This window comes from Humulus lupulus, chromosome 2, assembly GCF_963169125.1.
Source record: "Humulus lupulus chromosome 2, drHumLupu1.1, whole genome shotgun sequence".
Classification (NCBI taxonomy): domain Eukaryota; kingdom Viridiplantae; phylum Streptophyta; class Magnoliopsida; order Rosales; family Cannabaceae; genus Humulus; species Humulus lupulus.
The window spans coordinates 76,322,227-76,343,633 of NC_084794.1; the positions used below are offsets into that span (position 1 = coordinate 76,322,227).

The window sequence follows — 21,407 nt, forward strand, 5'->3', positions numbered from 1 at the left end:
AGGATTGGTATAAACTATTTTAGGCTATGAAAAAGAGGGAAAACAGAGTAAGTTCTTGAAGCTTTCCCGTACCTCTTTCTCCTCCATTTCCTTTGTGATTTTTGAGCCATGGTTGAGGATTCAAGCTTGGGAAGTAAGTCTTGGGAGTTTGGGAGAGTGTTCTACCATTGAAGAGCATCACAACCTTAGTTTGAGGTAAGTTTCTAGCCACTAGTTCCCTGGTTTGCTTTGTTTTGGTTTAAGTTTTCAGCTTGTGGTTTTGTTGTGGATAGTTGGAATTAATGGAAGTTTTGGTTGATGTTTAACTTGGGTTTTGATGAGGGTGTGATGTAGATCAAGTTTAGGGGTTGTATTGGATGTTTGGGTGGTGTTTTGGTTTGGTTTGGAAGGTTGGTTTCAAGGAAAATCGCAAAGGAGGAAAAAACCAGAGTTTTGGTTGAAGTGTAGGTTGGGCTGCGGCATGGCCAGGAAGAGCCGCGGCCCATGCAGAGTGCTGAAGGAGGCCGCCTCTGTTTGAGGGGCGGGCCATGGCCCTTAGTGGCATTTTGGCCAGAAATTAGTTTTTGGCTCGGGGATTCTAGCCTTAGGCCTCGGGATCGATCCTACTACCCGGTTTAGTAGGATTCGATGTCTCAAAGGCTAGGTTTTGGTTTGGGAACCCTTGTTATTCATTTTATTGATGGAATCCCATAATTGGTTATGACCAGGTAATCGCTAAGGGAGAAAAAGATAGGTTGTTCTTATATTAATTCTCGCTCGAACCAGAGGTAAGAAAACTGCACCCCATTTGTGACATGCATGATTGTTCATGAGGCATGTTGAATGTTTAAATGTGGACATGGATTGATTATTGAATGCTTAGCAAATCTTGCTCACTTGTGCATGGTACTGACTAATTAGTCAAATTTGGCAAAGGTGCCAGTATCAACTATGAAGCTGGGACTTATTAGTCAAGTTCAGCAGTGGTACTGGGCACTGGTCACACAGTGCTGGCTCATAAGTCAGGACAGACTTAGCATGTTTAATGCAAGCCAATAAAGATTAGATCTAATCGTCATCTGCATTAAATGACTCAAAAGAGCGTTAATGCCAGATCGACCTCAAGTTTGATGAAAACTAAAAGCGCTTGTGTGACTTACCCATCAGTCACTCATCTGTTAAGTTAGAGGCTTACCCATCAGTCTCTCATTTGTTTAAGCTAGTGACTTACCCGGCAGCCACTGAACTGTTTAAGCTAGTGACTTACCCAGCAGTCACTCAACTGCTTAAGCTAGTGACTTACCTAGCAGTCACTCATTTGTTTAAATTAGTGACTTGCTTGTCAGTCACTCATTATGGTTTATCAGAACCTCAAGTGATATTCACTCATCTGTTTAGAGCTATAAGCTCTATGAGATTATAATAATAATCAGTTGTTAATATCTATATGCATTATTGTGTTTTCTTGCTGGGCCTTGGCTCATGGGTGCTATGTGGTGCAGGTAAAGGGAAAGAAAAGCTCACCCAGCCTTGAGTGGAGAGCTTAGGTGGTGATGTGTACATATGCGACCGCTTGACCACCACGGCCAAGGAGTTCTCAGAGGAACTAGGGAGTTTACCCTATTTTTGTCGCTTAGGTCGGCGTGTTTGTAATTTTGAAACAGTAATGACCTTTTTGAGATGTAAATAACTTGTAAAAGATTTTATGGGCCCATGAATAGCTTTATGTATTTAATAAAATATAGCCTTTCCTTTTTATTGATCTTCCACCTTAGCTTGTTAATAATACTTAGAACACGTTTTTAACCAAATGACTCGGGTAGCGGGTCAACGTTCACCGTAACTGTTCTGGGGTAACCAGGGCGTTACAGTAGCAGCATTAAGGGCTCTATAGTTGGTATAGAAACGCCAAGTATCACCCTTTTTTTACAAGCAAAACAAGAGAGGAAAAAGAACTAGTACTTGGTCATATTAGCCCCAATTTTAACATGTCAAGAACTTGTTTTTTCAATTTCAGCTTTTTGAAAGTAAGCATACCTATAAGGACGTACATTGATTGGCTCAGCTCCTTCTTTAAAAGCAATATTGTGGGCCACCTCTCTAGATGGTGGTAATTGTTTTGGCTCCTCAAAAAGGTCAGAAAAAAGTCTCTAGTAGTGTTTGCATATCCTTTTGAATGGGTTGTTGTTGCTCTTCACTTGGTTGTATATAGATTGTGAAGAAAGAAGCATTGTGACTCATCTCCTTTGAGATGGCCTCCAATGATGCTTGCTGAAGGATTTGAGTGTTGGTCCCTTGTAACACTCAAGCTTTGTTGGCCCATTTGAACTCCATTGTCATCTACCTCCAATCACAGATTACCGATCCTAGTTGTTCCAACCATTGGACACCCAAAACCAAATATAAACCAGTTAGGGGTAAAGAATAAAGATTAATGGTGAAGGGAATACCCTGTAGAAGTATGTTGACATTATCAAATCTCCCTTGGCATTTTAATGGCGATCCATTTGCAATGCGTACATAAAAAGGCTTAGTGAGCATTATAGGTAGTTGCCTTAATGAAGCAACCTTGTCATCGATGAAATTATGTGTCGAACTGCTATCGATTAGTACCGTCACGTCATAAGTTCCAATTTTTTCTGTTACATGCATGGTTTTTGCTGCTATCCATCCTGTTAGAGCGTGTAGTGAGATCTCGGGGTCGAAAGGAATGTCATATTTGGTTTTTGTATTGTGTTCTTCAGCTTCCTCTTCAAAACTCCCCTCCAATAGAAGAAGTTGAGACCCCTTGCATTTATGCCCCACTGAGAATTTGTCATCATAGTTAAAGCACATTCCTTGTGCATGTCTTCTTTGCATCTCATCCTAAGACAGCTTCTTAATAGCTGAAGTCTTAGTGGTAGTGGAAGGAATGAGCGAAGGACGAAAAGTTGATGGTGGAGCGCGGTAGAACCTCTGTTGGCATTGTAGCTATTCTTCTTTCATGCGAGCAAAGCTTATGGCGTCCTTCAAAGTTTTTAGTTTGAACATACGAATAGCTTTCGAAATTTCTGATTGTAATCCTCCCATGAATGTTCCCACAAGTGCCTTCTGTGACCAGCCGTCAACCCGATTACCCAGCCTCTCAAATTTTTTTTGGTATTCATGAAGGGATCTAGTTTGGTGAATTTTTGGACAGAGCTTCATTAAAATCTTCACAATCAGTTGGTCCAAAACAAGCCCACAACTCTTCCTTAAATGTGTCCCAAGTCACCATGCGACCTTCCTCTTCATACGTGCGTCGTAGCCATTGCCACCATTGATTTGCTTCTCCTTCAAGATGAAAAGAAGCTAGAGAAACTTTTTGATTGTCTACTGTGCCCTGAAATTCAAAAAATTGTGCAACCCGATTGAACCATTCCGTGGGATCATCACCAGAGTATTTTGGAAACTCTAGCTTTGCCATTTTTGAAGAGAACATTTGCCGGCTGCCATCACTCTCTTCCCGTTGTGTCCGAGTTGGTCCACGCCCTCCAGTGTTGTTGTTTGAACTGTCCAAATTGTTGTGAACGAAGTCCGATAATCGGCCAATCGATTCCTCAAGTCTCTGCATTCCTGTGAGGACTCCAGCGAGTGCAGCCTCTAATGCTTCAATTCTCTCTTTATTGGTTGTCATTGAAACCAGCTATGATACCATTGATATGTCCCAGTCAAAGCTTTATATAAATATATATGTATATATAATGTTGTTCTCTTCGGGTGAGAACAGACCACAACTGTTTGGATTCAAAAGCCGACCTTCTTTATTCATCAAATGAGTTTAAATACACCAAGTATCTAACAACTCTTCCTACTCTTAAGACCACTAAGAAAAATAAATATTATTTCATAAATAAATAACGTTGCATGGATAACTACTTTCTAAAGACTAGGACTCTAGTAAAGATAAGACTAAGACTTCATTAAAAGATCATGTGCTTAGGACTTAGTCCATATACTTCTGATTTGGCCGTGTGATTCGTTGGGATCTTCTTGGTGGTTTATCAGCAAAAGATTATTTTTAGGATAAATTTGATGTTATCAGGAATTCAAATACGAAGCTAGTCAGGTAGATATGTTTTTGTACGAAGGTTTTAGGGTAATGATGACAACTCATGTAAGAGTTCAGATGAGCCTTTGTTTAATAAGTAACTCTCTCTGGTATATATACTTTGGTTCATAAAGCTTTTTTTTTTTTTTTTAAAAAAAGAATTTTGATGAAGTAGTATTTATATAATCAGCGGTATGATTTTATTTTTTTTGGTAAATTTTGATTGTTCCATGTTTGATGCTTGCTAGAAGAGACTTATTTGGGCAGGAGAAAAAAACTGTCATTCTATTTTCTTACAGTCTTGAGTTTTGAGGTGCCAAGCATCACCATATTTAAAGACCTTTTTTTTTGTAATGTTTGGACATCTAACTAATAATTCAACCAGGACATACCTCAGTAAATATATCGGGGTATTGTTTTTGGATGCTTTTATGTTTGTTTATCTTTATTGTAACTTTTTTTATTGTTGTTTATCTTGTCCAGGCACATAGTTCGAGAACAAGTTCAGGTATTAAAAAATTATATTTATGTTTGATTTTTTTTGTTAGATTTAAATATTTCAAAGTTTAAACCCTAAAATCTCAAATTTTAGGGTCCGAATTTGTTCTTGTAAATTCAAGTTTAGTATACATTTTTCATGCAAAATAACATTCATTTATATGTACATTATTTTTTATTTTGTCATTTATGGATGTATTTTGGTAAATAACTATGTGTTTTAGTTTGGATTTTGAGTTGCACACAAAGTGTTTCATAAAACATACTTAAGTGTATTGCCTTGATACTTTGTATTTTCTTTGTCTTGTTCTAATTTGAAAATTTTGATTTATTGATTTTGTTTTGATATAGAGTGTTAGAGAGAAAAAAAAAATTAGTTCATTGAAACTTTTGAGTATGGAAAAATATAAAAAAAAAAACTTTGATGATATATAATACAATTATAATGATGTTGAGAGGTATGAATCATTCTTTGTAAAAGTACTAACTCATAAAGCATAAAGTTAGTTACTACTAACTTTGCTTTAGCATTATACGAATTTTGCTGCAGCAAAACTAAGTCAAAGAGTTGTCCTTGTCTACTGAAACTTTGTTGTAGCATTACACGAACTTTGCTGCAGCAAAAGTAAGTCAGAGAGTTGTCCTTGCCCACTGAAACTTTGATGTAGCATTGCACGAACTTTGCTGCAGAAAAAGTAAATCAGAGAGCTTGCTCAAAATTGATGTTGTAGCATCAGATTGACATTGCTACAACAAAAATGCCTAACAATGATGAGCTAGCTTTTATTTTTCTTCAAATGTAGGTATAAAAATATAGATCCCCCCTTTATCTGATGATGATGTTGACCCATTTGGTGATGACAATGATGAGGTGGGTGAAATCCCACAACAATTTGAAATTCTGAAGATATATATGGGTAAAACAGTTTGCACTAACATCATAAAGGCTAAAAGTGAGGGTCAAAAATTAGTGGTTGAGTATAATTGATTGGGGATATCAATTTGAAAGGGGGCAACGAAGATGTAAAGTCGTATTGAAGTGTTGGCACGTTGTCACATTCCTTTGAATATCGATGACTGGAGGTTGGTCCCAAATGAAACTAAAGAGCTAATTTGGAAGGAAATTAATGTAAGTTTTTAAATTTTATTAACTTGTATATGAGTGAATATATAATTGTTTATTAATTGATTAATTATTTTGTTTATTTATGTAGGAGTCATTCGTTGTCTAGGCCACATCTAAAGAAAAAGTTTTGAGTGAATCCGGGGACCGATGGAGAGATTGGAAGAGTTGGCTAACAAAAAATAAACTTGAAAAGTACAAAAAAAAGCTCGTGAACTTCTTGCCCATCCAACAAATGCATGGAGCAACTGGATCAAACAAGATGATTGGGAAGGATTTGTTGCTAAGAGGTTATCTCCTTATTGGGCTAAGCTAAGAAAAAAGAACAAATACAATCATCGCACATGACGGAATGATGGCATGCATTGTGACAGTCAGAATCCCGTGATTCGCAGGGGGAAAGACCGGGTAAAAAGTTGTGCAAACCGCCTGGGGAAGGTTAAGTGTGATGATTCTAAGACTATGTAGGTATGAGACTACACAGTTGAAGAGGTCTTAAATGGATTGATGGGTACTACCTATGCCAACAAGATGCATCTTCTTTTTGGTAGCCCATCACTTGAGAACGCCAAAGTTAAGCGAGCTTGACCTAGAGTAGTCTCAAGATGGGTGAATTACTGGGAAGTTTTCCCAGGAAGCGTGCGAGTGAGGACAAAGCACGCTGGAAAGACTCGTGTTGGTTTGTAGGGTCAGTCGTCATTCCAGGAAGCAGGCATAGTGACGTGGGGCGTTACATGCATGCTTAATACCTATGTGAGGGGATTTAGGCATTTTTGGAACTTTGTATTTCTTTTATTACAAATTTTTAGAATTAATCAAATACAAAATCAATCTAACAAATTATAGGTTAAGTTAATTTGTTTTTTGATGTGCATACTTTGCTAAATATCCATTTTATGACAAACTACTCTTTTTGGAACTTTGCTAGATATCCATTTTATGATAAATTTTTTTGGAACTATGTATTTCTTTTATTAGAAAGTGTTAGAACAAATCAAATACAAAGTTAATGTTACCAATGTTAATTTAATATAATTTTTTATGTGCATTCTTTTACTGCAATTGCTGCGTTGATTTTGAAACCAGCAACAGCGACACCTAATAACTGTCGGTGTTGCCAGCATCGACGACACCTATTAACTATCGGCGTTGCCAGCAACAGCGCCACCTAATAATTGTCGGTGTTACTCGCAACAGTGACAATGTTTAACTGTCGGCGTAGCTACCCCTACACTGACATAGGCAAATACGACAGTTAGTCGACTGTCTCCGTTGCTCAATAGAGACAGTTAAAAACTGTCGGGAAAGCCCATTTTTGTAGTAGTGATTATTTCATCTTTTTTTTTTACTGTTCACGTACATAGTGTGAATTTTGTTCCACTTTGTTAGTCTTGTATTGATTGATTGATTAAATGAGAAGAAGAAATGAATAATTAAAGAAAAAGAGGTAACATTTTAATATTCATTATATATATAATTGTATATTAAATATTAAATTTACATAAAAATATTAAATTATAAAATTGAAAAGGACATAAATATTAAAATATATCTGTTTTATATTAAAAGTATGTGTTTAATGATTTTTTTTGTTAATTTTACTAGAATATTATAAATATTTAGTGAAATATACCTTTAAAGCCAATTAAAATTTTTGGAAGAATAAATATTTAGTAATTATATTATTATAAATTTAAATATTATAAAATTTCATAATTGTAATAAAATATTTAATACAAATTAGATATTTAATAATTATATTAATATTGTTGACGTCGTTTTTCATCAACTAAAAACAAGATCAATTAAGCAAATGAATAATTAAGAAAGAAAAGAAGAACATAGAATTTTTATGTGGTCCAGTAGCTAAATCAACCTAGTCCACGAGTCACTTTTATTTATTTGTCTGCGTTAAAGCTTTAAAAGCAATTTCACAAAGTTTTTTAGTACAAGAATTGAGCGGAGCCCTTAAATGACTATGATCCAGAATATTTATAGACCTGGTTTACATAATACTCTTCCCTTAATTTTATGGAAGTTACAACATATCTCCTTTGAATTTAAAATACAAATGAATTTAAACAAATACATTTAAATGCATTACTTAAACAAATATCCCTTAAAAATAGGGTTGTTTATGCATGGTTTCAACTAAACCAATAAGAGTACGGATTTCCAACCATACACCCACTATTGATCCAATTCGTTTTCGAGCTTACATTATCTTTAAATCTCAACATAATACTAACGTCGCCTCCTCATTGGTCAATCCGTCAATACTGTCTTTCGGAGGAAACCTCTTTTATCGAGCTTATATGGCATGCTCGAGTGCTAGTGACGTGGCACTTATATATACATATATATATATCTTCAATTTTCAATCATACTGGATACTTCCAATGTTTTTGATTTCTTTACTTGCGGGCCCACATTTCGAGGCTACTATTTTATTCTTGAAATTTGGGTATAATATTTTGCTCCTTTAAATGTATTTTTTCAAGCTCCGTGAGAAGAAAACTTTTGAACTCCTTTTTTGGGAAATGTGTCCACCTAACACACTTGAGTATGGACACGTGTTGACCTAGGGATGGTCGCTAATATTACTTAAGTACTAAAATTATGCCCACGTCTTTTCAAGTCCCCTTTTTGCTGCCAGTTTCTGAGATTTAACATGATCCATCAGATCATTTTTTAATCCAATTCAACGACCCAGATCTCCCATCAATCACAACACTTTTTGCATATTTAAACCATTCTTCAACCTTTTCTCTTCACTTTCTCTTTAAAAAACACAAAACTCAAAGCATTTTCATGTTCTCTTTGATGAAAAAGAAGGATACACTACACCAATTTGCACATATAATTACAGTGATTAATTACACATTTCAAAAAACGTAACATACTTGTTTATTTAGTTTTCAAAAGGACTAACTATAGATTAATGTTATATTCAAAAGAGTAATCACTTTGCATTACCATTAGTCTCACTTTTCAAATAAATACCCTCACTCTCACCATTTCTCGGTTTCTTCTCGTGATACCTTTTTGATTTTTCATCTCTCTCGTGATTCGACCTTATGATTCTTCTAGTTTCTCTCATCTTGCAATAAGTGGAGATTCTAGCCACGATTTTGTTCTCAGATGATCAACGAGAGGCTTCTCAGCAAATTTGTTTTCCGACGAAGCTTATAGAGAATTTGTTCTCAAACGATCAACGAGGCTTCTTTTAGTTTCTCTCATCTTGCAATCAATGTCAATTCTAGCCACAATTTTGTTCTCAAACGATCGACGAGACTTCTCGGCCAATTTGATTTCTGATGTATAGATGGGACTTCTCAATGAATCTGGTTTGTTTTAGGTATAATCTTTGACTTTAAAGTTTAGATTCATGATTTTCCTTTGTTTATGCCTTTTTATTTTGGTTTAACATTAGGATTTTGTTAATTTGATAGGTAGCTAAATCCCTAAAAATCTATAGTTCAACTTTACAACAAAGCTTGAATTTGTAGTCATTGCTACATCTCTCACAAAATTCATATTGGACTTTGCAGCACTGTCAAACGACGTCGTCACAGTCCAGGAGTACTGGATTCCAACTCCAGAACAAATACTCATTGGCTTCACTCACTTTTCTTGCCATGTTTGCTTCAAAACATTTAACCGCTACAACAATCTTCAGGTGCAGCTTTATATATATATATATATAGATATATATACCATTTTCAATTCATTTAATGAATAAACCTTATGATGATGATGATGATGATATTATAAGAATATATATTTGATGAAATAGTAGGACTTCTGAGCTCTTTTTGAGGTTCCAACATGCATTGTCTTTGCTTTAATAGCCACTCATATCTTCTCCAACAACTTTGTTCTGTTCATTTGTGCACCCATTAATATTGGCTTAAGATTTTTGAGCTTGCTGTAATTACAATAAGAATTCTAGTCTTTTTAGCAATGAGAAAACTGCATGTTCATTCACTCATCTTAAGTTATTGTCTATGGATTCTGGCATTTGCATTTAGTTTAGTGTTGTTGGGAGCAATTTTGAGGTCAGGCCAGAGCAGATTTTCTAGAAAAGTTAATGAGTTTCAAGTTCCAATAACCAGAATCCCATCAAAAGAGAAAGGGCATCCTCATGTTCTTGCTTATTGGATTTATGGAACTAATGGAGACAGTTTTAAAGGCAATATATCATCCAAGAAATCGGTACCTGCTGGAGCTTGATTCTAGTTCTTCAGACAATGAAAGAGAGAGTTTAGCACTTTCTGTTCAATCAGAAAAAGCGTTTCAAGCCTTTGCCAATGTTGATGTTATTGGAAAGAGTTATGCACTCAACGAGATTGGATCGTCAGCTCTGGCGGCCGCACTTCACGCTGCAGCGTTGTTTCTCAAGATTAATGCAGATTGGGACTGGTTTATCACATTAAGTGTTGCTGATTATCCACTCATGACTCAGAATGGTACACAGACTTTCTTTTCCCTTATGAATTTGAAGTAGGAATAAGAGTTGGTTGTTCTGTCTGAATCAAAATTTCACTCACATTGGCATTTTAGTCCTCAAGCATTGGATTAGAAACAATGTCAAATTCAAGCTTTTACATGTTTTTTTTATTTTCATTCAAGCACCTTCAATTTTACCTTTTCTGCATATGATTAATGATATGTGCACACACCCTTGTTGCCACATAGGTGTGTGTGTGATGTTAGTGTGTCAAAATTGTGCTGCTCAAAGCTTATTTAGATGCTAAATGAGGGCAATGCTGCCCAGCAAAACTCTGAAATTACCATATTATCCTTTCAATGAATTCTACCATTTGAGTCGTTCAAAAGTTCCATATGAACCCAACCAACTTCTATATTCCAAACGTTTGAGGATTTGTTTGTATTGTGAAATAAAAAAAACGTAAAAGTTCTTAAGTTTTCAAAATCAAGGAATCTCTTTTCAAGTGTCAAGGACTGCATAGCATAGGCTGGAGGTGAACTTTTGACGTGTTGTATATGAAGTGGTGATGACTCTTTGTATTGCAATTTGTGTCTCTTTTTCATTCAAACTATATTAAAAGCTATATTGTAGTCCATTTTTTTGACAGTTACTTTCACAAGAATCTTTTATTCCTCATTCAAAGTAGTCTGTCCATTTTGCTTCCTCTTTCTACTTTTTATTTCTATTTGAGTAAAGGTCACGAGATTTGATTGTAGTCGCCATTTCTCAGATGCTTCTTGTTTGGGAGAAAACAAACTTAAGAAATCCATGTATGGCTTTTTAAGTATACTGAACAGGCTAGACTCTGATGGTATCTTGACATGTAAATTTAAGATGATTTTATGACTTTTGGATGTAAATTAAAAGTTATCAAGGACATAACTATATGAAGATAAGTACTTGTTAGTGAGCAAATTAAAATTAAAAGAAATAAAAATATTGTCATTGGGAATATGATGTTCTGCCAATGTTGTTGTTGTCGTTAATCTTACAAAGTCATCATAATGATGGACAAGTTAATGAAATTAAGCACTCCCTTGCAATGTAATTATTTTCTTTTTTTGACAATAGGAGGATGGAAAAATTGTGAAGACAGGAGACATCAACATAGCAAAAATTCTTGAGAAAGAAGGATGCAAAGGAACTTCTGTTGCATAACTGCGAAGAATGGGTATTAATGCTATCTCTTTCAGTGCATCAAGTTGAAATATTGGAAGTGTTGCTCTTTTATTTTCAAAGCCTAAAGATTCTTCTAAAATACCTTATTTTGCTTGCATTAGAATGTAAAATTTATTTTATATGTCATTGTCTTATTGTTTACACTTTTTCTTGAGCATTTGGATTGAACATAAATACTATTGTGTGTGTCTTTTGTTTTTATTTCTTTTCAATCTCCATTCTCTCTGATTTCTTAATAGTGGCACTTAAAAAAAAATGATAAGATACCTAGAAGAGAATGTATCTCCCAAGGCTAACTCATACCAGATCATTTATTTTTACAGTCTAGAAATTGAGGATGATAGAGTTAGTTAGAGGGTATTGGTTAAAATTAAACTTTACTTGCAGTTTTTGACCCGATAAACGAACTCAATTTCCCTGGTTCTGTTTCTATAAATGTGTACTACTAAGTTTCACTTCATGTTTACTATGTTATTTCTTGTTTTCAAAATTGTGTTTTTTAATATATCCTTAGAGAGTTCAATTTGCTAGCTGATAGTATTGTCTTTGTTTTACTTGCTCTGTTTTTAGTGTCTTTGTTTGTGGGCTAGAGTCAGAAGAAAGGATTGATACATATCTTGTATGATCCACTTGTGAGAGAGGATTGTGAGGGCATATTAGTTTGAGTAATATGTAGAACTATTTTGAGTTTGTATTTCAATTATGTAGAACAATTTCAAGATTATATTTCAATTATGATAGAACTTTTTCGAGATTACATTTCAATTTATTCTATTGGTTATTTATCTTATTTTCATTTCTTCAGTGATATTTGATTCCTCAAATGGTATATGATGTTTTTATCTTTTGCATTAAATTGTACTATTCATGACTAATTATGTTGTATTGTTATTAAATAGGTTGACACTCATGGCTAATGAAAGGAATAGAAAGCTTTCAATGATCGAAAAACAAAGAGAGAATGAGTCTCTTGCACCTTTGAAGCACAAGCGAAAGCATAGACGTTAAATCATTGAGAATTATTGGATGCGTGCAATTAATAAAGAGATAGTATTGGAAAAATGTTACAATTTGCCTTTTATTACTCATTAGACATTATTTCTAAGCATAAACTTTTATTATGGTATTTTGCACTTGAAATTTTTTCATTTGGGACAATTGTATTGAATATTTTGGTTGATAAAAAAAGTACATTAGACTTTATCAAATTCAAATTACATTAGTAAATAATAAATTGCTTTACCAAATAAATGTAATTAAAAATAATTTAATTACATTTTGAAAATGTAATTAAAGATAATAAGATTACATCTTGAAAATGTAATCAAAGATAATTAGATTACATCTTGAAAATGTAATCAAAGATAATATGATTAAGTTTTTGAAATGTAATCAAAGATAATTAGATTACATTTTTAAAATATAATCAAAGATAATTAGATTACATCTTGAAAATGTAATTAAAGATAATAAGATTACATCTTGACAATGTAATTAAAGATAATTAGATTACATCTTAAAAATGTAATTAAATGAAAAAATATTCTTTACATAAAGAATCATAACATCTAGATAATGTTACTATTGAAAATATATAACACCGAAAAAACGTTATAATAATCTATTTAATAACATGAAAAAAATGTAATCAAATGACAAGACTTTTAATAACATGGGGCAGACTTAACACTTGCTAAAGTGTTATAAATTGTATTTGATAACACTTTTCGAGAGTTGTAGTAAATGTTTTTTCTTGTAGTGATATATCTAAAATCCCTCAATTTCCCACTCGATCTCCCTTCAAAAATGAATTCCCAAGGGTTTCCTTGTATAAATTCTACCAGTCGATACTCCAGTTTCCTCATCAACTTCCAACATGTAAGTTTCTGATTTCTCTTTTATTTCGCATGAGTTTGTTTTTTTTTTTTTTTTTTGACTTTGCTCTTGAAAATGTATAGGAAAAAAGGGTATTTGATCGATTTTCTAAGATATTTAAGGATAAACATGAGTTTTTTATAGGTTAAATGTGGTAAAAATGGCCTATTTTCTTGGTTTTGAATAGAAGAGATACAGGTACTATGTAGCACAAGAATAGGGTTTTAATGCGCAAAATCCGATAATAACCCATTTTTGGGTAACTGCCCATTTTTCCTAGAAAATCGAGACAACCCCGATTTGGAAGTCAATTCACTCACTTTAAGTGGATACACTCTCAATCTTTCGAACCTAACCAGATCGTAAATATTTGAAAACTTCATCTTGTTATTTCAAGCTTTTAAGCTCAAATTTTCAAGATTTTTCTTTAATAATTCTTTCTAAGTAACGGGCCCTCGCCCATTTCTTTTTGTTAGATGATTCAGTCTTCAAAGAATCGGTGGTGGCCCGACCTTGTGATTCCTTACCACCCCCAATCGCCTTGAGTTGAATCTCCCTTCTCTCGAAATCAACGACTCATTCGGGAGCACCAAGATCGTCTCTAGCTTGAAGATACACGGGCACACTTTCGACGTCAAATTTTTGAGGTCGAAGAGGGAAAAAGAAAAAAGTTGTGATTCGCTGTATACCCTGATGCCAAACTTGAAATCCATCCAATTCCTTTGGACCCCAAGCCTAAAGTAACCGTTTCCTACCATCTAGATGAACTCTCCTTCAAACTTATAGAGAGTTCTTCGAGCCAGGCCTCTAAGCCATCATCCTCAAGAATCATCTTCCTTCCTGCTCCCAAGAGTAAATTCTTCAAGCATGAACACTATAAGAGCCACATTTCCTCTACGAGACAGATTTCAGACATTCTGTTTTTTCATGGCCTAAATTGTCCGGCGAACTAATGTGTCGAGTCCCCGAACCCAACAAAAGAAGTAGCTATGCTCCGGGTGACGCCAACCCGAAAAAGAAACTCAAGCTCACGGCTTGGAGTCACGAACATATGTGAGCCGAGGTACTCCTGCCCTTAAAGGATTACTTTAGGGAAGTTTACCGATTTGATTGGTATTTCTCCCTTCCAACTCCAGTCCAACTCCTACTGAGCCTGGAGTTGCTGAGGTCGCTTTATCACTAGATGAAGTGGAAAGGACCCTCGCCTTATGAAACTTTATATCTTTTTTGTCTGCAAAGAATCCCACACGGGCCAAGGGTGTAACGCCCTAAACTCCATGGACCGTTACGGTGTGCGTTTTAAATAGTGCTAAACTTGCTAATCGAGTCATTTGGCCATAATCGTGTGACTATGTATGATTAGCGGATTACCGAATGTGTTAGTCTTCTTTAAAAATACTCAAAATAATTTTATGTTCTGGTCAATGGTAGATTTTAACGTTCATAGAGATGACAGTTGGTTATCTGAGTCTCAAACCATGTACAATATAAACAAAGTATGGGAAGGTATAGGATGTCAGTATGGCTCGGATGAGTGGAGAGAGTTGTCTGAGTTTTCTCCCACATTCTGAGGTGTGGAATTTGGTCCTAGTATTATTGAGTTATCTTCAGAGGACATAGAGATTTCTTGGAGTTCGAGTTCAAGTTCAAGTCAGAATTAATCTTCAAGTTAGATCTCCTTTCTGATATTACTTTCCTGTTTTACAAGTAGTTGAGTACTAATATATTTCTTTCTTTTGTAGGTGAGATGGATTCCCATCTTAAGAACCTCCTCAGCCAACCTAGTGCCTCGAAGGGTTCAAAATGGGGCCGAGTATCTTCAAAGAGCACCAGGCCTTCGAAGATACTTAAAAGGTCCGAGACTACTCCTGCCACCTCGGATCTTCCTACGACCTGTTTAGGTTTTTTTGCCATTCCTTTGGAAGACTCTCCTCTGCCACAAGTTAAAGCTCTAACTATTTATAGCTTGACTGCTCCTAGAAAATCTCCCAGTAAGGGAAAGAAAGTTCACTCGGCTTATACATCGATACCAGCCCAAAAACGTACCATATCTCCCCATGAGCCTGAATTTGTGGTTGACAACGAGGCTGGCACTTCTAGTGTTGAGCTTGGTTCAGAGGCTTTTACCAGCTTGGGACGTGCCTACAACAATATTCAAGCCCCCCACTGGATGTTCTTGAGAGGTTGCGACAATGCCACCACCCTCTTTGATAAGGCTTGCAAGCTATACGCCTCAGTAAGTATTGTTGCTTGTCGAGTTCGAAGCCATATTTATCTGTCTTTATTTGTCTTAACAATTTTCTCTTTTTACAAAGCCTTTTGACCTTTATTAACCAATATCTAATCTTGAACCATGAGGCAGCCATGATCTGCGGGCATGCTCATGGTGCCCAGGAAACCTAGACCCGAGCTGAGGATGCCCTCAAGGAGGTGAGGAAAGAAGTTGAGGAGACTAAGAAGGAGTTGGAAACAAAAATGTAGGAGCTAAAAACAAAGACGTAGAAGTAGGAGACAAAAGCGGTAGAGCTGACTTCCAAAACAACTGAGCTTGAAATGGTTCAGAAACTTAATGCCAAGCTCGAGGAGGAAAAGGCCACCATTTTCGAGGTCATGGAGGGTGAAAAGGCTCATCTTTTGGAAGAGTTCAAGGCCAAATAAGATAGCGCCATCGACCTAGCCATGAATCCCAACCTTGATACCAGCTTCCTTATCGGAAAAGATGAGGAATATCTGGAGAGATGGGAGACTCGATTGGAGGAGAAAGAGGTTGCTATTGCATCTCAGGAGGCTGCCAAAACTAGTGAAAAGATCGAGGTGGATACCGGGGCTGGGCTATGACCCGTATATTTTTTGTAAATATTTAAGGTCCTTGTGACCAAGACAATTTATAGCTAGCGTGGTTGAGCTATTTATATTAATAATATATATTATTATAAATTCAAATGTTATAAAATCTTATTATTATAATAATATTTAATAAATAATCATAATTTTTATAAAATGTTCGTAGAATAAATATTTAGTAATTATATTAATATAAATTTAAATGTTATAAAATATCATTATTATAATAATATATAATACATATTCTTATTTTTTATAAAAAAATATTTTATAAATATTTAAAAAGAACACACATTACTTTTTTTATTACTTAATCTAACTTGTATAAATATATATATATTTATATTAAATAATAACAAATATTATAAATACAATATTTATAGGTGTCGTGTGTGTATAAATAGAACGAATATGTAACTACATAAAAAATTATAATAATATTTCTCTTTATTTAAAAATAAACAAGCTTCTTCACTAATCATTGGAGTGTGCTTTGAATAATGTCATGAATATTTTGTGTCTTGAATAGAGTATTGTGTGGTCTAAAAGATTATTATATTATTAGTTTTTTTTTTTTAAAATATAGACAATTATTTGGTTTAATTTTTTTAGTATGTTTATGTCATTTTTTTTATTACATAATATTGTTTATCTTTTGCAAAAAAATTATATGAGAATCATACAAATATAATGAAAATAATTAATAAGTTTTACAAATAAAACTAAGATATATATATATATATATTTATATAAATGACTAAATTAAATATATATTAAACTTTATAAAAAAAAAAAAATCAAAGCGGCAGCAGCCTACATGTAGGTCTGCCTACACTACATGTATCTTGATGTAGTGATTACATACTTGGAAGATTTGGCGGTAAGACCTGAAGAAGTTAGATTGATAGATTGTGGCTACTGTTGAGAGCTAGTTATAATCTGTCTTATTTGTACAGGAGTTAATTGTAATTAGTTTCTATACAGGTAGTTTGTTAGCTTTGTAGTTAGTTAGCTAAACAATGTATTACCTTTGTAATCACTTTTGCTAAGCTAACGAGAATCATAGTATTTTCCCCAATTCCTTGTTTCGTGATATGGTATCAGCGCCACTCTCTGGTTCTCACTAATTTTTCCTAAATTTTCTCGTCATTTGGCTTGCTATTTCCTTCGTTTTCTTGGTTGATTGTTCTTTCTCCTGGCTGCGATTTCTTCTACTCCGACTGATGCTTCTTCTCCAACGTTTGCTCTGGTCATTTTTTCTCACAATCTCTCTGTGAAGCTGGATTCGAAAAATTTCCTGCTCTGGAAACCTCAAGTTTTATCGGCAATACATGGCCACAAACTCCATTCATACTTCGACGAAGATATTGATCCACCTCAGAAATTTCTCAGTGAAGCAGATCAGACAGCTAAGAAGATTAATCCGGCGTATGCCGAGTGGGAGTAGCAAGATCAACTCCTTTACTCCTGTCTACCCTCATCTATGACTGAGGAGATTCTGTATAGCGTGGTTGGATCTGAAACTTCTACTCAAGTGTGGAAGGTTTTGGAGGTGTATTTTGCAACACACACAAATGCTAAGATCGACCAATTTACTACTCAGCGTCAAAAATTGTAAGAAAGGTTCGTTATCCATTAATGACTAGCTTCTCAAGATTAAAACTCTTGTTGATAGACTTGATTCTGTTGGTCACACTATAACGGTCAAAGAGCACATTGCTGCCATTTTCAAAGGTCTTCCATCTGATTACAACATTTTCGTGATTTTTGTTAACTCTTGGAATGATTCCCACTCTGTCTCTGAGATCGAGTCTCTACTGCTTGCCTCCAAGAGTCGTTTGGAGAGTCAATATTCTGAGCTTGATACTGCTCAAGCCAATCTCGCTCAAGTCAATCTCACTCAAGCACCTGGTTTCAAGAATAAAGGGACCTTCAATAATCAGTCCTATGGTTTTGGTACAACTCCTGGTACTTCTCGTGGATCTACTCCTAATACTGGTGGCTCTAGCAGAGGATTATGAAATCCGTTTGCTATTGGTGGCATAGCTCAATCCTCTTCGCCTTCTACAACTAGTGGTCGAAGTGGTTTCAGTGGTGTCAATGGAAACAGACCAGTGTGTCAATTGTGTTCAAGGCCAGGTCACTTTCCCTCTCGGTGCTATAACAAATTCAATCCGGAATTTCCTAGTTCTGGTGCTGCGCTTCATGATAAGTCCTCTGGTAACATGTTCGCTGTGGTCTCTACTTTAGAAATGGTGAATGATTTGGCATGGTACCCGGGCTTGGGAGCAACAAATCGTTGCACCAATAATGAGGGCAGTCTTATGCACAAGGATAACTACTAAGGACCTGAGCAGCTTCATATTGGTGATGGTACAGGCCTGATTGTTACTAATGTTGGTGAGACTGGTACTCTCTCCTTTTACTCCCAAACTGTTTGTTTTAAACCAAATTCTTGATGTCCCTAAGATGAACAAAAATCTTATTATTAGTGTCTCCCAATTTACAAAAGATAACTGTCTTCTTTGAATTTCATCCTGAGTTTTGTCTTGAGAAAGATCAGGTTACCAAGGCTGTAGTGATTCACGAGAAGCTTAGTAATGGACTGTATGCTTTCCCTCCTACTTTGAGTCTAACTAAAGTTCAAAATGTCTCCATTCCAGAATTCGTCTACTGTTCCTGCAGCTAATGTCACCTGTTTCAATAATTCTTGTAATAAATCTGTTGCTTTTAGTGCACAACAACTTGTTCCCAAGTCTGATTTTCATTTGTGGCATAGTAGATTGGGTTACCCATTTGCTTCCGTTGTAAAGAATGTCTTGTCTCGTTGTGATATCTCAACAATCAATAAAACTGCTCTTGTTTTCTGTTCTGCTTGTTGGCAAGGAAAAATACACAAATGTCCTTTTCCTAATTCTGATACAGATTATACTCAGCCCCTTCAACTTGTGCATTTGGATCTTTGGGGTCTGGCACCTGTGTTGTCATATAATGGTTATAGATACTATATCCATTTTATTTATTCTTACTCTAGATACACATGGGTCTATTTTCTTAGAACCAAGTCAGAAGCCTTACAAACATTTATTTCAAAACTCAAGTAGAAAATGAACTTGGTTATTCAATTAAGGCTTTAAAATCCGACTGGGGGGTGAGTATCAAGATTTTACACAATATCTTGTTGACCATGATATTCATAATAAAATGTCTTGCTCCACCACTCATGAAGAAAATGGCTTGGCTGAACGAAAACATAGGCATCTTGTTGAAACATCACTCACACTTTTAGCTAATGCATCTATGCCTATTAAGTATTGGGATGAAGCTGTTATAACCTCAGCCTACCTTCTAAATTGCTTACCCTTTACTGTAATACAAGGTTCTAACCCTCTAAAGCTTATGTTCAATAGAAAACCAGATTATACTCAACTTAAGATTTTCGGTTGTGCTTGTTACCCAAATATTTGACCCTATAACAGCCATAAACTCTAATTTAGATCACTTGAGTGCACCTTTTTGGGATATAGTCTCAAGCATAAAGGATATAAATGTCTTGCCTGAAATGGTAGGTTGTATATTTTAAGAGATGTAATTTGTAATGAGCATTCTTTTCCCTTTTCTAAACCTTGTCCACTCAACCCATTCCCTCTGTCCCTAGAGTTTCTTCTGTCAAAGCCTCTATTCCTCTTTCCAAAACAACACAACACACCACACTAATAGTGACAATCACTCCACTGAGTCCTTGTCACATTCCTTAGGGTCACCCACATCCCATTCCACATCCTCACCTCCACAAATAACCCAACCTGATGTTACAGCCACTCAAAATCCTAGTTCTGAACCTATGCTTGCTTCCCAATCTAATCACCTACTATCACTTCTCAGCCACCCAATCTCAGCCCAAACACCTTACCAACATCATCCATTTTTGCAGGTACTACTAATACTCATATGATGGTTACTCGGTCTAAGGTAGGTGCTTACAAACCCAAAGTTTATATGGTTTCTAGAGAACCTTTGACTTGCTGATGCATTGGAGAGTCCTTTGTGGAAAGAAGCTATGAATGAAGAGTTTCATGCTCTTCAAAAGAACAAAACTTGGTCCTTAGTTGTAACGCTCTGGTTAGCCAAAACCGTCACATTGTGTACTTTAAATAGTGCTTAACTTACTAAACGAGTCATTAGGTCATAAACGTGCATCTAAGTATTATTAATGGGCCAGGGTGAAAATCTCGGTAAAAAAGAATGGATATATTTTACTAAATGCATTAAATAGTTGATGGGATCCCATAAAAGTGTTTACAAAGTTATTTATAATCCAAAATGGTCATTACATTTCAAAAGCGGTCATTACAATTTGCCAACCTAAGCGGTAAAAATAGGGTTAAACCCTAGTTCCCATGAGAAACACCTTGGCCGTGGTGGTCAAGCGGCCACATATGTACACATCGCCACCTAAGCTCTCCACTCAAGGTTGGGTAAGCTTTTCTTTCCCTTTACCTGAACCACATAGCACCCATGAGCCAAGGCTCAACACGAAAACTTATTACTGCATGTATACAATATAAATTAATGATCATGTAATCATTCTGGGGTCCTGTGCCCTGAATTGTTGACTATTAAGTCGTTCTGGGGACCTGCGGTCTAAATAGATGACTAGAGGTCATTTTGGGGTCCTGCGCCCTAAGCCATGTGACTATCTAGTCACCTAAGCCTTTTAGCCTTGGCTCTGAGTAACTAGTCACAGACTAGCCAAACACTTTATTTTTCTTCGACTAATAGGTTGGTCAAGCATTTAATGCTCATGTTGATTAGATCTAATTATTTCGGCCTGTGTTCAATACGCTAATGCCGCTCTTGACTCATAAGTCAATTCCATATGACTAGCGCTCAATACTATAACCAATCATGACTAATAAGTCAGAGCTTCACGACCAGTTCTAAACACCATTACCGATCTGATTAATAAGTCAATGCCATTCACAAGTAAGCAATACTGCCTGACATTTACAATGCACCCAATAACCATATATAGAGCACTCAACATGCCTCATCAATAATCATGTATCTCACATACTGGGTGCAGTTTTCTTACCTCAAGTTAGAGTGTAATTAAAAATAAGAACGACCCTCGAGCACGATCTTGACCCCGAGCCTCTAGCGATAACCTAGTCACAACCAAGTATAGAATCCTATCAATAATGAGTAAACAAGGACTTCTGGACCAAGTCCTTGTCTCTGGGACGTCGAATCCTACCAAATCGGGTAGTAGGAACGATCCCTAGCCCTTAGGTTTATGTCCCCATCAATAAAAACCCATTTTGGCCATTTCTGCCCTTTTGGGCTGC

General features: G+C 35.6%; 1 protein-coding gene across 1 annotated transcript; it reads left to right on the plus strand.

The window, feature by feature from the left end:
• The first annotated feature begins 9,723 nt into the window (after positions 1-9,723).
• Positions 9,724-11,332, plus strand: LOC133816121 (beta-glucuronosyltransferase GlcAT14C-like). The gene is made up of 2 exons (XM_062248784.1): positions 9,724-10,138; positions 11,233-11,332. Exons 1-2 carry the CDS (start codon positions 9,814-9,816, stop codon positions 11,283-11,285), a joined length of 378 nt encoding a protein of 125 aa, XP_062104768.1. The 5' UTR covers positions 9,724-9,813; the 3' UTR covers positions 11,286-11,332.
• The last annotated feature ends 10,075 nt before the right edge of the window (positions 11,333-21,407 follow it).